The sequence below is a fragment of the Girardinichthys multiradiatus genome, chromosome 18 (genome assembly GCF_021462225.1).
Source record: "Girardinichthys multiradiatus isolate DD_20200921_A chromosome 18, DD_fGirMul_XY1, whole genome shotgun sequence".
Lineage (NCBI taxonomy): Eukaryota > Metazoa > Chordata > Actinopteri > Cyprinodontiformes > Goodeidae > Girardinichthys > Girardinichthys multiradiatus.
The window spans coordinates 22,293,034-22,307,578 of record NC_061810.1 but is presented as its reverse complement, the minus strand read 5'-3'; the positions used below and the strand labels follow the sequence as shown (position 1 = coordinate 22,307,578).

The following is a 14,545-nucleotide window of genomic DNA, read 5'->3' as shown; positions in this document are numbered from 1 at the left end:
ATGTGCTGGAGATAAAGAAGGTTAAAAGAATTTTATGCTACTCCTTTTTTCTGTTGCTGGGAATTTGAGCTCTTCTGCATTTTTAAGTTACGTTTTTGGCAGGAGATTGCTGACAGCTTCTCTACCTGTTTTGTTGTTGTCTATTGTCAAAATTCTTGAAATTCTTCTGTGTATAGCTTCTTTTTTTTTTTACTTGGTTGTATCTTAGAAAAATATCTGTTTTTGGCAATTTTGTAGTTATGCCAGAAAAGATTAAGAATACGTATGGTCAACATTATGTGTGTTTCATTTGAGTACATTTTACTAAATTTAAGTGTATTGATGCAGTCCTGGCTTAGTTCACAGTTTTCGTTTTGTGTTTTTCTTTTTTCCTAAATGTGACATCACTACTCACTGATTTAACAGGAATGTGCTCTAACTCCGCCTCTCCCACCCTCCACTGCTCTTGGTCCTTCTTTCCTCATTGTTTGGCTGGGACTGCTTTAGAACGTTGATCTACTCCCTCCTGGCTTTTTTTCTCATTTGTAAGTTGCTTTTAAGCTCTCTGTCTACCTCAAAGCGTTGTAAGTTTTTATATTGTAAACCTGTTATGATTTTCTATGAGTGTCTAGCTAAAACCATGTGTCAAGGGGAACTGAAAACCTGAAGTTGAAATCTGTGTGCTTGCAGGAGAGGGTAGTGAAAATATTCTGTGTGCCTACATCTCTGTTTTCCACAAGGTTGGTTTTGTTATGAACATCAATGGATATATGTGTCTTTTAAGAAGGGCCAGCAGTCTTAGAGTGGACTTTGAGTCTCTGAATGTTATCTCTGTGAAACTGCTCAAATGCATGTGAGAGGGTGCTTATGTTGCATAATTTTGAGGCTTCAGAAAAGACTAATATATCTGTATATTTGTACTTGTGAGAGCACACTGAAGTGATTGTGTGTATTTTGCTCCCTGTAGTGGGCTGGGATATGTTAACATGCATATTAATGTGCATGTGTGGGCATGCTTGTGTGCCTTTTTTGGTTTTGTTCATGTGTGCTCATAGGTCAACACCATTCCACTGTAATTTGCTCACATGACACTTTATCACACAGCCAACTATTGATTCGTAGTTCAATTAATTCTTTATGCTTCAGCAATTCACCACTAAAAGTCATATCACTCTGCGCACTCTGTACAAGGAAGGAACATATCTATTTTTACTGCAATGCATCTCTATCAGAACCAGATTACTGGACTGGTTGGGTGTTGGCAAACTAGGAGGAGGAATTGGCAAAAATGGAAAAACGAGGGATACACATGAACAAAGTTTGTGCAGGTTGGCCAGACAAGTTAGAGATGTTCAGAAAGAAAGCCAGAGTTGGCCGCAGAAGGTGGAAAGAAGGTTAAAAGGTCAACCTAAGAAGTTAGTGGCATACAGTCAAGGCAGACAGAGGTCCTCCGGCGGGCAGAGCCTATACGAGCAGAAACCATAAATGTTTTCACCTGTAAATACTGAAGGTGTGCAGGAGAAAGTGTGGTCACATATGCTCCTTAACAGAGAGGGACTTTATTCTGGAGATGCTCTCACCCAGTTGGAAACGGTGGGGGCAGTGTCTGTCTGCAGCGCCCAGGAGGCAGGACAAAATACAGGAAATTATGGCTGCGTTTTCTTTACAACACATTGGTTAGAGCAGATGTTGTGTTGGTTGGACAGTGTCCACAAGACGTCCTGGGGGAGTGCTGTGTCCACCTGTATTTGTACATCTCCAATGCAGCGCATGTTTAAAACCACCTAGGATGCCGTTGGAGGACCTGATTATAAGTTTTAAATAATCGCGAGATTAAGGTGGTACACTGTTCCAGTGTAACATTTTTCAAGGGTCTTTATCAGAGTGTGAGTAAAAGGATTTCATTTGGTTCTGGATTGAATTCTGGATTCTAAATATGAAGCCAATTAAAAAACAAAGCTAAAGTAAAGCTGGAAAATCTGATTTCTCTGTGTAGTTAATGTCAAAACTCTTCTGCATAATTTTCAATCATATCAATGGGAAGTTTTTTAGAGCGCCATCCTGATAATTAGGTCACAGAGGGAAAACAGCTCAATGATTGATTCATTAAACTAACTTGCCAAAACCATCCTTGCCATTTTTTAGATTTAAGTATGGCAATATATGGGCTGTCGTCAGATTTTCACAGTATGATCATCTTGAGTGAAAATAATGCAGATTTGTGGTATAACTATTCACTCAAATGTATTCACTCAAAAAATTTTAACATGATTACTTTTATGTAAAGAAGAAAAACAGCTATTTATGCTAACTGCTAGTCTAACGCACTGAATCTTTGTGTTAATAATATTTTAATAGTTCTTTATTGAAATTTCATTTTGATCCTAAAACTTGGCAAATTGAAAAAATGAACACAAGTGCTAGTGACGCAAGTGATTGTGTGGAATAACATTATTGCTGTCCTGCTCTGTAAAATTGTGACTGTAAGAAGCTAACATTAGCTTGTTAGTTACTGGGATCATTTGTGCACAAATCTATTCACCCGCTCCTTAGTATGAACAAGACCGAGTCATGGTTGCGAGCTAATTATTATTATTTATTTTATTTTTTTACAAAATTTTGTTTCATTTCTTGGATGGCAGTCAGCTCAAAAAGGCAGAATGACTCAGAGCCAAAGAAAACACAGCTGGAGGTTAGCTCAGTTTTTGTGTTTTTAAGAGGACACATACTGGTTTGGCATCATTAAGCTCAGAATCAAATGATAGCCATTCATAGGACGAACTTTCTCTGTGGTGTGCTGTTACATAAAGCTTTTCATAGCCTGCTTGAAATGTCGCATTCTCTGTTGTTTGCCAAGATCATCTGAGACTGAGATATCAAGCAAGCACGAAGAGTTAAAAATGTACAGTATGACACTGAGTTTATAAAATCCTGACCAAGTGAGAATGTCTTTACACAGCTTAGTGACAAGTAAGACCATTTTTTTTGTGGAACAAAACGTTTGAGTTTTAGCTGCTGTTACACAGTTTGTTTTATTGCCATGTACGATGGCTTATCTATAACCTGATTTTAGTGCAAACAGGAACAAAGTGCATAATGTGAAACATGAAGTCTGTTCATGTCTATGAAGTTTTTGTAGTACTTAGAATGTGCTCTGTATTTTTTTCTCCATATGTGTTATGTACAATTTACAGTGTGCTACTGATTAGAGCAGAGTAAGTTACTTTTTTTGTGACGTCATGTTTGTTTATGCTTAATGATCACTTGTGTATCTAGAGATGGATGTTCAGTGCTCTATACACAGACTACATCTGAATTAATCAGAAAGTAGGTCAGGCTGTTGTCAGTTGGAGCCACTTCAAGCATTTGGCATGTTGTGGTGAGCAGATCTTCACCAGTGCAGATAGAGACTGCATAGTGTAGCATTAATGCTGTAGCTAAGAATTATTTTAGTAATTGAAAATTCTATTGATTTAGTTTGATGAATAATTGAGTAATTAGATAAAAAATTGTTGCATTCTGGTGATTTTTCTTTTAACTTCTTAGGCTTAATTTATGAGTCATACAAATATATGAAAGCAAAAATGCAAGTAAACAAATAATTTGATTCCTTTTATAAAAATAACATTTTTATCGCTTAACATGCAATAACATGGCAAGCTTTTGTAGCAAAGGATGCATGAATATGTCAAGAGCTAAGACCTTTCTGGTTGATTTAACATCAATGCAATGCTAGCCGCCTCTGTAGCAAAAATGGTAACAAACAAAAGTGCATAAAGTGTCACTTGCATATTGCATTCAGCATTTTTAAACAGATTTTCTTAACATCAAAAAGCAGAATGTTATACAGATAAAATAGAACCTTTGTTGTGTACTTAAGTGCCAAGCTACACATGTCCTGTTTTTTCAGTGCAAAAATAGACAAAAAATGAAAAACAATTCGACATAACCTATCCATAGTTAAACAGAATTTAACAAATTTAATTTTAGTAATCGAGGTACTCGAATCCTTCGAGGAACCGTTTCAGCCCTAAGTAGTCTGATATTATGTTGCATAGTTATCAGGGCATTTCTACAACATTTGATTTACCTATGGGTAAATTCCATATTGCCTCTCTCAGTTTCATTGCAGATGTTACAGAAATTTTCAGCATCTTGAAAAAAATCTGTAGCAGCCCGACTTAGATGGTGATCACATTGCATATGCTACAGTACCTGATGTATCGAAAGGCAATGCTGAAAGCAGATACGCAACAACGTGGCAGGGTATTACTAGCTACAGTATAATGAGTTTGCTTTTATAATCTGAATGTTTGTTGTACTGGTCAAAGCAAATTAGGCCCAGAGGTTGCTTTTGTTGGCTTGTTTTTTTAACCTTAAATTTGTAAAGTGAAGTTCTCAGAGGAAAATCTGTTGATTCATTGTTGCTAATTCCTTTGTATAAAATTTTTTTTCACTTTCAGCCAAGTGCCTCATTTCCCCATTCACAATGTAGAATTTCAGACAATAGCTCCCTTCTTCTCTGTACTGAGATCGCCCCGGAAGCATTCGGCTTTTCTGTTTATTTTCCAGTTATTTACCCTCTCCTTTTTTGTTTATGTCTCTCTAAACTTTCTGGTTTTGTGTTCATTCTTCTCTCATTCTTCTCCCTTTTATTTGTCTGGATTTTCACCTCTCCCTCTCTCTGTAAATTGTTCCTGGTGATGTAATGCTGGAGCATGTCTGTGTTGTTCTCATCTGGTTTTAATATACAAGTGTTTGTACAGTATGTGTGGCAGTGTGGGTGTAGTTTTGGCCTATTGTGTCTTTGCATGAGTTGGTGTCTGTTTCTATATGTTGAGTTTCCAGCCAAGTATAATCACCGTCTGATTAAATATGGAGACTCGAATCCTTTCATCTTCTTTTCATAATATTTTCCTTTCTTCTGTTTCTCCTCATCTCTTCGTTTTCCACCAACTCCATTCAATGAAACTGCAAAGGCCAGATGGAGGTCTGTGATTTTTAAGACACACCCAGATAAAAATCTCCCTCTGTCTCTCTTTCTCTCCGGGGAGACTGAGTAGGATTCTTGTATTCCCTTCTCTCCTCTGTGTGTGTGTTTTTACTGTTTCATAGGCAGCAGATGTTGAAAGATGAGATCTTAAATACTCAAACAACCTATTGCTCATTGTACTTTTGCTCCAATTGGTTCATCTCACTCGGTCAAAGGGAACTTGCTCGGCTTTATCTGAGCAGCTCACTAACCTACATGAACTGCTCTCACACGTGTGTCCGTATGGAACAGCAGATTGGCTTTGTTTAGTTTACAAAAGCACTACACATGGTTGGTATAATAACAATCCACCATTTCAAAACATTACGCTGCCCTGATTTATAGCTTGTGAGCAGCCATGCACCATTTGTGAATGAGAGAGTTATTTTTCTGGGCTATATCAAGTTTCACCCAATGCTGCACGTCAATCTGGTAATGGGCAATTTAGAGAGACCAGTTTACTTTGCATGCACACATTTGGTCTTTAAGAGGAAGCCATAGTACCTGGAGATAACCTATGCATGCATGGGTAGACAATGCAAGCTACATGCAAAAACAACCTGGCTGAGAGCTTTTTGCTGCAGCAGTGCCAACAAGTTCATCAGTGTGCAGCCAATCAGATGTTCGTAAGCTTTCTGGAAAATGGAAAACAGGTCCTTGTAGTTTTTTTTTTTTGTATCTTATCTGTTTCTTTCTTAAATTATCTTTAAGGTAACTGTAACTTTTCAGAATGTCTTTATGTTCATTAACTAATTCCTTTGTCACACAATTGCTTACCTGCCTCGCATTTTTATCTTTAATAACAGTATAGCATCGCCTCCTTACACATCTGTTGCTGGACCAGCTCAGCTGATCTGCTTTGAATATTTTGGAAATGTTAAACAAAATCTGTGGCATGCCTGTTGCAACTTGGCATACATACTGTAGAGAAATAACATTCATACGCTCCTCTGCTGGAGAATGTATGTAAATTCTATGCAAATATTGGACCAATGGCCTGCTAATAATGTTACTTCATCTCACAGTATGCAGGCATTCTTTCTGGACTGAGGAAGTGTAGAATTTACCTTGGCATGCTTAAAGTGGCTGGGGATGTGTTACCTGTTTTCTCTCACTCTGTCACTGCTTCTTTTTTCAACCTTGTACCCCGAATTTCTGTCAAACAAACCTTTAAAAGTGTTAGAGGTTTCTTTGGCACAAATGTAATTAAGTGTTGTTGGCCATCTCGATCAGTAGTCTATTTTTTTTTATTGACTCTGTCAACATATCAGGGCAGGTCATGAACTGCTTCCTTTGTTACTCCAAAAGGGGTCTCAAAATGAAATAAAACAGAGTGTCAAGCTTGAAGTGTTCACCTTTTATATTCAGTGCCGATCAGCGTATAGATAGCTCTTTGTGAGACAGACTTTAACTTGACCAGAAATACCGTGGCACTAAATTTTGTGTTATTACCTATAAACTATTGATTTGATATTTTACTCATACAGCACTTTACTCAGTTAAGATCATAGAGATGATAGAGGAAATAAGGCTTGGCTTGAACTTTTACAGATTTCAGTAGGTTCAGATGCTATTTTGATGATCAAAAACAAGCATCAGACCTGAAATGAATCATCCCAGTCAATATCTCAAATTGTTGCATTTCTAATATTTGGTTTTGGTTGGCTGTTTCAATTTGTAGTTTACTTGGATTGGTGAGGGTTTTTTTCCATGAATCATAGTTCCACACTGAGTCGGTAACTAATTATAGCTTTGTTCTCATGGTCACTATGACTTTTGGGTTCAAAGTAGCAACTTATCTAACATATAATGAAAAGATGTAGTAAGAGAAGGGAGAGAGCGACACACCCTCTCCACTGATCAGCGCTTGTGAATGGGTTACTATTGATCCAGATGGTTCTGAGCATACAGCCGCTTGTTTTTGCTTGCTGTTCTGATAGCTCATCAGTGTTCAAACCAGGTCTTATGAAATCCTTTATTCTTATCTCCTCACTGTTTCCCTCTACTCTGGCTGAAGCGATCAATATTATCACTAATTCACTTCATCAGTCTTTCCTCTTTGTTTCTTGTTCTGTTTTGACTTTCATCTTCCCTTAGAGTAAGTTTTGCCAGAAAATGTTTCTCCAGAACCGTGTCTTTGATTGGCTCCATGTATAAACAGAACCAGTCTTCTACCCATTAAGAGATGAATGACTAATGTAAGTGCTGTAGAACCCAGAAGGAACTGTGAAGAAAGGCTGATTTACACACACTGTTTGGCAGTTTTATTGTTGCACTAATGTGGTGTGTAGCATTCTGAGCCTCATGAGGATGTGCTCGTCTCCAGATGCCTGACCACAGCTTTTGTTTAGAGTTGCCGTTTCTTTATGTGTCTTCTGGGCCTGTGTGTTTGTGTGTGTGTTGGGGGATTTTCTTGTGCAATTTTTAATCTGTGTTAATTGGTTTGCTTGTCTGGATGTGTGTGTATGGTTTTAATAGCGCTTAAACATAGGAGAGGCACAGTCTGAGTGTGTTGGTGTGTGACGGAGGCCCGTGGAATTTCACAGTCAGATCCAAAACAACTTATTGGGTTTAACCCAAGACAAGACATGTGTATTTGTGTGCGATTGCATTAAGACGCAACTTCCTGTGATCTAAAGAAACCCCAAAACAACCCCACATCGTCTTTTCCACTGTTACCAAAATTATTCCGCCTCTATATCCTTGTCTTCTTCTTTCTTTTTCTAGTGTTTATGTTACTACAATCTACAGATGTTATCATAGTGGTGTTAGCATGCTTTGTACTTTTGTTTGCCATCAGAGTTTCAAACACATCTTCATGATATCTGGTATCGCAGTTAAACCCTTTGATGAAGGTGAAGGGTGGGAAACCCTCCTCCTCCTGATATTTTAGCAAGTCTCTGTACAGAAGAGTTGCTAAAGCTTTAGTTCTTGAAGGGATATTTGCTTCATCAATGTTGTTTTAAAACAAGAACCTGATTACATAATAGCTCTTGGTGCATGCAGTAGATTTAGGAGAATTCAGCTGTTTGTAAATTACCTTTAAAAAAAGTGATTCTTTTTTTTTTTGTTCCAGTGCAAGAAATCCTAAAATAGTCCCTCTATTTATTATTTATTTTTTCTCAGTATTGTACACATAATTTGAAAGGCAGGTGAGGCGTTATTGCTTTGAAAGAACATATTTTGACGTTAATGAGGAAGTCGTCGTCGTCTTTACTAAGCATTGCTTATTTTTGTTCTACTTGAGAACATGACAGGATGCAGAAACTCAAGCTAAAAACAACTCCTGTTGTCTCTGTCCGAGTCAGAGGCCAAAGAGATCCAAAGCCTTTTAAACACAAGAAAACCTCCACTCCAGGACAGGCCAAGATGCTGCACCTCGCAATAGTGCTCATACCCCTTGAACTTTCTCACGCTCTGCCACATTACAACCATAAACTTCATTTTATGTGATAGGCAAACAAAAAGAAGCGTGTAATTGTAAAGAGGAAGTTAAGTATTCATGTTTTAAAATTAGTTTTCAGCCCCTTTTACTCGAACACTCTTAAATTAAATGCCTTCAGAAGTCATGAAGCCAGTAAATAGTTTATCTGTGCATGATTTAGTCTCAGTCTTGACACATTTGTTCTGTGAAGGCCTCAAATGCACTATATAGTCTTATAGCGAATTTATCAGCTTTAACATGTAAAAAAGGTCATAAATCTTGTTTTGATTTTGGCTGGGACATTTAAAACTCCCCCACCCATATATAATGCACACATCACTCTGTTTGCATAGGGGGCATACTTTCTCACCTTGTTCTTTTCATGTTTCTACACTCTCATGATGTTGATTGAGATTCTCAGTCATCTCTGCAGAAGTACTCTGTATACAATTTATTTGACATGGTGTTAAGCATGTTGTTTGTGCTCCGATATGTCATATGTTAGCCTTCCAATCAGACTGCCTATGTAATGTATGTATTTTACCTTTCTCATTCTGCTTTCACGCTGTACAAGAAATTAATCCAAGTTTGATATGTCTTATGTGTTCACGGCCAATATTAGGTGTTATGAAATGCTGCTCATTGCTTATCCCCACTGCCTTAATCTATCTGCGCCTTTATGATGTGTTTATGTTTTGCTGTGACTCCCTCTCTCTAGGCCCTCTGCATAAATGTGCAGTGCAGTGATCTGCTGGAGACGCTGAGCCTGATTTTCTGCGGTGCAGATGTGAATTGTTCAACTGGTATGGCAAGTTGTCCGTTCCCCGAGTCCCTGGCCAGCGCACACTTCCAGCCCCTGCAGGCTGAGTTAATCAGACATAACCTCAACACAGGTACAGCATTTGTCCACTGTCAAGGCATCAAAATCTTGGGCAAACTTAAAAGCTATGCATAACAATGGAAGTTAAAGTAAAAATGAAATTATTGTCAAAGTTGCATCACATGAGGAGGCTGAAATTCTAACCATTGCATTCTGTGTTTCAGTGAATTGGAGATAAATCTGCTTAAACAATCTTTAATGCTCCCTCTGAAGTTGTTTAAATACCTCATAGTCATATTGGCTTAAACTGAGTCATTTGCGTTAACATCTATAGTTATGCTTTAGAAAAAGATAATAATCTGTTGGAAGAGGCAGGCCTGTTTGACAATTATCTATTTTCTTTCTCACTTTGTGCCTCAACATTCTTTTTTTTTTGTATTGTTTTTAGAGCTGCCCCAGTTACAGGTGGAGGGTGGTATGGATCTGGAACATTACCAACCACCACCTTCTGTGTCTTACAATGGCTTCCTTTTCAAAACTGCATCCATGGGGCGGGCTGTCACTGAGCGCAAAGTGAAAGAGGGTGCGTGTAAAAACAATCTGTAAAACAATAACAGGTTTCCTAAATAGGAAGTTAGTTTTGTTTTGTAAAGATATTAAACAGATTAACGAAGAACTTGTGTGAACAACCTAATAGGGTAAAAATTAAAAAATATCTTTCATCTAGAAAATTTGTTATAACTGTTGGAATCCTGTAACGTAAATCTCTGTCCGTCTTTTCAGAGTTCAGCCGTCGTTGGTGTACGCTGAATGATGGCACCTTCAGCTACTATGAAAGCGACAAGAACGCTAACCCTAACGGGACACTTAAGGCTTCGGAGATCGTCTGTTTGGCTGTCGATGCGCCTGAGAAGCACGGGTAATCACACATGATCATTTGTTCCCTTTACATAATTCAATGACAGATATTTACATACTCTGTATTAAAAAAAAACAAAAAAACATAACAATGTTTCATTACTCTCAGCATCAAATCAGATGAAACGGCAGAATGGCAGAATAAGGAGAAATTTGTTCGTAATTTATTATTTTCTTCAAATTCAAAGTTTCAATACTCTAATAGACTCATCTGTGGATGTATTTAGTTCAACACCTTAAACTCACTGCTTCCTTGTGTGACATCCTGGAAAAATTAAGAGAAATCAGCCAAGATATCAGGAGGAGAATTGTGGAACTGCACCGTTCCTGTTTATCCGCAGCTACATTTCCCCGATACATGAAGGTGCCAAGTTCCTCTGTTAAAACAGTTACATTCAAGTAAACACAGTATGAAAATGTTCAGCCTTCATACTGCTGAAGAAAGCAACAGGTTCTGTGTACTTAAGATGTTTAGGTGTGAAATGTGCTTGCTAAGATGCTGGCTGAAGCTGGTAAGAGAGCATCATTATCTACAATAAAAGAAGGAAGAAGCCATTGCTCCAAAAGCAACATATAAAGCCTGGTTACATTTTGCAAATGTACTAAGGGACAAAAACCCAAATTTTTGAAGACACGTCCTGTGGTCTTATGAAATTAAAGTGAAGTGTTTGGGCATGATGAACATCGGGATATTTGCAGGAAAAAGTGGAAAGCTTGCAAGCCGGAGATCGCCATCATACATGTGAAGTACGGAGGTGGCAGCATCATGCGGTCGGTGTTTAACAGAAGGAACTGGTGCACTTCACAAAATAAATGGCATCATGAAGAAAGAACATTTTGTGGAAATAATGAAGCAACATCTCATCATAAGATCTCTCAGCCTTTGACACAAATGAGTCTTCCAAATGGACAGTGACCCTGATCATAGCACCAAATTAGCTTCAAAGTGAATCAAGGATAATATTTTTAAGTGGCCCTCGCAAATCCCTGATCTGTCTCAGAGAAAATGTATCTTCTGAAATTGATCTATCTGAAAACAGATGAGTTTGCAAGGTGGCCTGCAAGCCTGACTCGGTTACACCAGTTCTGTAAGGACGAATGGACCAAAATTCCAGCAAACTGTTGTGAGAAGCTTCAGGAAGGATATACAAAATGTTTTACCCAAGTTATACAATTTAGACATTTTTACAAAATAATAGGCAAATGTATGTAAAACAACAAAACTCTCATTATTCTGGCATTTAGCTGATAGTCTGATTTAATGTCAGACAGTTAGGAAAAAATGTGATATCCTTGGCTTACTGGTAATCATACCTTAAACTAAACACATTGAAATAGTTTTTTAGAAGTCTTGCAACAAGATCTTGCGATATTAAAATGCATATTTGTTGCCACAAATGAACCACAGCCTCATGTTTCACAATTTATAAAGTTAGGAACATTTTATTCAATATCTTTTCTGTTGTTTCACTCCTTCTTGATCTCTTTCCAACCTCCAGGTTTGACTTTACCTTTGAACTCTATTCGGAGTCGGAGCGTATTTATCTGTTTGGCACTGATGACCCAGACAGCCACAAGGAGTGGGTCAAGTGTATTGCCAAGGTAACATTCCTGCACCATCAAGTAAACCGGTTCCTACACACAACCAGTCTGGTGTTTTCCATTGATTCAGCTGAAACTGCAGAGCTCTGAAGAGAAGAAGGATTTGCCAATAATGCCGTGAACAAAAAATAAATCTTGTTGTCAGGAAAAAAGCTGGAACTTCATGCTTTCTCTCTTTTCCTGGTTTTGTTCAGCACACAACTGTTATCAGCTGACATTGGGTAATCATGACTGTGTCAAATAAAGCCCTTTTACTCTGACTTCCTGCTGTTAGTCAGTACATGTTTAATCTAGAAACCAAAATCAGGAAAGTGTGCAATATAAATAGGACTCTTACTGGAAAATTGGTTGATGAGGACCACATGATTGAATGTTGACTTTATAAAAGGCCACAGTGCTTGCTGTGTGTAACGCCAGTACATGTAAAGGTTTTCATATAATCAAGTATGAAAAAAAAGGGATTTGTTGTGTTAATTCTTGATAACTGTTTTTCTCCTGTCCGTAGAGCTTTATCCCAGCTACAGCAGAGCCTTTGCTAAGACTGAGTTTTGAACGGGTTGGACGACTGAAGTGTAAAGATGGCTTGAATTTACAGAAATCCAAGGTTGGCTGGTTTGCTCTGGTTGGCTCTACTCTTCACGTCTACCTGGAGGACAGCAAGGGAGAGGAGATCCACCTGCGTAAACTCAACGAACTTTGTAAGTGAGATGTAGGAAGGCAAACCAACTAAAGAGCCTGTTTCTAAATACCGATCAGCAACAGGCTGATGTTGCTCAGACTACATCATCATTTCTTTTTCTATTACAGCAATTCAACAAGACAATGAAGTGTTAGTTCTTGTGGAGAAAGGCAGGTGAGGTCAAGTAATGATGTGAATTCCTATTTATATTACTAATACGCAACTTTTGTTTTATGAAAACGAAGATACAGCAAATAAAAAGCAGCAAAATGTCTGATTAATTTCTAGTGGTTTGAAAATTTAAAATACATTTCATAAGACACCATAAACTACTAAAAAAGTAATGTACCACATGTATATACAGTACTCCAGTTCCTTGTGAGAGCCTTTCATATACCTAGGTATATACTTAGGTATTTCAACATATGTTAATTATAGAAACGAGTAAAACGTTACTGTTGATACTCGGCTGTTTATTTTCCCCTCTTTGCTCGTGTCTCTTTCTCCTTAAAGGACTCTGTACATTGAGGGAGAGAGGAAGTTGGACTTTGCCGGTTGGTGTGTTGCCATCCAGGCAGCTGCAGGGAGCGGAGGAGACACACTGAGCCAGCAGCAGCTCACAGACACAGATATACCCGTCGTAGTACTCAGCTGCATCGACTACATCACGCAGTGCGGTAAGACACATACAGAGTCTTTATTGCATCCAAAAATGGAACCATTGTATTTTTTAACTGAGAGAATCTCACATCAGCCCTTACCTGATTAAAAATAACTGATCCATGTACTTTTGCATCTCTAGAAGTATCTTTTGTTAGATGTTGTTGAGGTGAAGAAACAGGCATTGGTGGTGTCAGACCTCCTGATTAGACCATAAACCCTTTTGTTGTGTTGTTCTCTTTTACTTACATATCGTATGTTTTGTTAATTTGTATTTTCAACTTCCATAGAGGGCAAAACTGGGCACTGTGTCAATTTCTGCTGTACCGTGAACCTGTGAATTTATAGTGTAAACAATTAGCTAGAAATAGTCAGAGAAATCGAAATCTTAATGCTTACTTTGGTAAAACAATATTTTATAATAAAAAATATGACATCTAGATTCAAGCTAAAATTCTGAGTAATACATATCCTCATGCATGCAGTCCCTTGCTAAAGTATTCGTGCAACTTGATTCTTTTTACACTTTGCATTACAACACATTTTTTGGTATTTCATCGGGTTTTTTATTTACAGACCACAAAGTAGTGCATAGTTGTGAGGTGGAATGAAAAGGATACACTGTTTCCAAAATGTTTTATGAATGCAAATCCTTAAAGTGTAGCATGCATATGTATTCATTTCCACAGAGTCAGAACTTTGTAGAACCACATTTGCTGCAGTTGCAAGTCTTTCAGGCTGCATCTCTACCAGCTTTGCTCATCTGGAGACTGAAATATTCATACCGTTTCTTCTTTGTATAATCGTGCACGTTCTGTCAGATCGGACAGAGAGCATCATTGTTTAAGCCTTGCCACTGATTCTCAATTAGATTTAGATCTGAACTTTAAGTGGGCCATGCTAATATATAAAAATGCTTTGCTCTAAACCTTTCCATTGTAGCTCTGGCTGTATGTTTGGGCTTGTTGACCTGATGCAAGGTAGACTTCCAGCGGATGTGCAGTGGTTCCTTCACACACTGCGATTTGCATGTACATCATCAAGCTCAATTTAGATTTTCTCTGATTTTAACTGCCCCCTGCATGACTTGCTGCAAGCTTTAATCAGGATGACTTGTGACATTTTTTTAACAACGATGGCTGTTTTCTTGGGCCTCAGATTAGTTGAGTGCACAACTAAAAGTCTCAAACCTGAGCTGTACAAATCTGCAGCTCCTCCAGAGTTAACATTGTTTCTAATAATTTCCTAATTAAGTGGCTCCTGGAGTAAATTTGTTGCAAGGGATTTTATTTAGGGGTCTCAGAGTAAAGAGTACTGAAAACAAATGCACAGCACACTTTTCGAACTTTTGTTAATAAAAAATGTTGAAAGCCATGGATGACCTTCTTTCTGCCTCACAATTATGTGCTACTTTGTGTTGGTCTGTCACAT

General features: G+C 38.0%; 1 protein-coding gene across 7 annotated transcripts in view; it reads left to right on the top strand.

Annotated features, from left to right (window-relative positions):
- LOC124883772 (arf-GAP with Rho-GAP domain, ANK repeat and PH domain-containing protein 1-like) overlaps positions 1 to 14,545 on the top strand; it is an 88,142-nt gene that overhangs the window by 49,551 nt on the left and 24,046 nt on the right. For all 7 annotated transcript variants that reach the window (XM_047391089.1, XM_047391091.1, XM_047391090.1 and 4 more), the window contains 7 exons: positions 9,154 to 9,328; positions 9,704 to 9,838; positions 10,039 to 10,174; positions 11,673 to 11,775; positions 12,281 to 12,473; positions 12,583 to 12,628; positions 12,968 to 13,131. In XM_047391089.1, the coding sequence (XP_047247045.1) occupies positions 9,154 to 9,328; positions 9,704 to 9,838; positions 10,039 to 10,174; positions 11,673 to 11,775; positions 12,281 to 12,473; positions 12,583 to 12,628; positions 12,968 to 13,131 (952 nt within the window). The remainder of the gene's footprint in view (positions 1 to 9,153; positions 9,329 to 9,703; positions 9,839 to 10,038; positions 10,175 to 11,672; positions 11,776 to 12,280; positions 12,474 to 12,582; positions 12,629 to 12,967; positions 13,132 to 14,545) is intronic.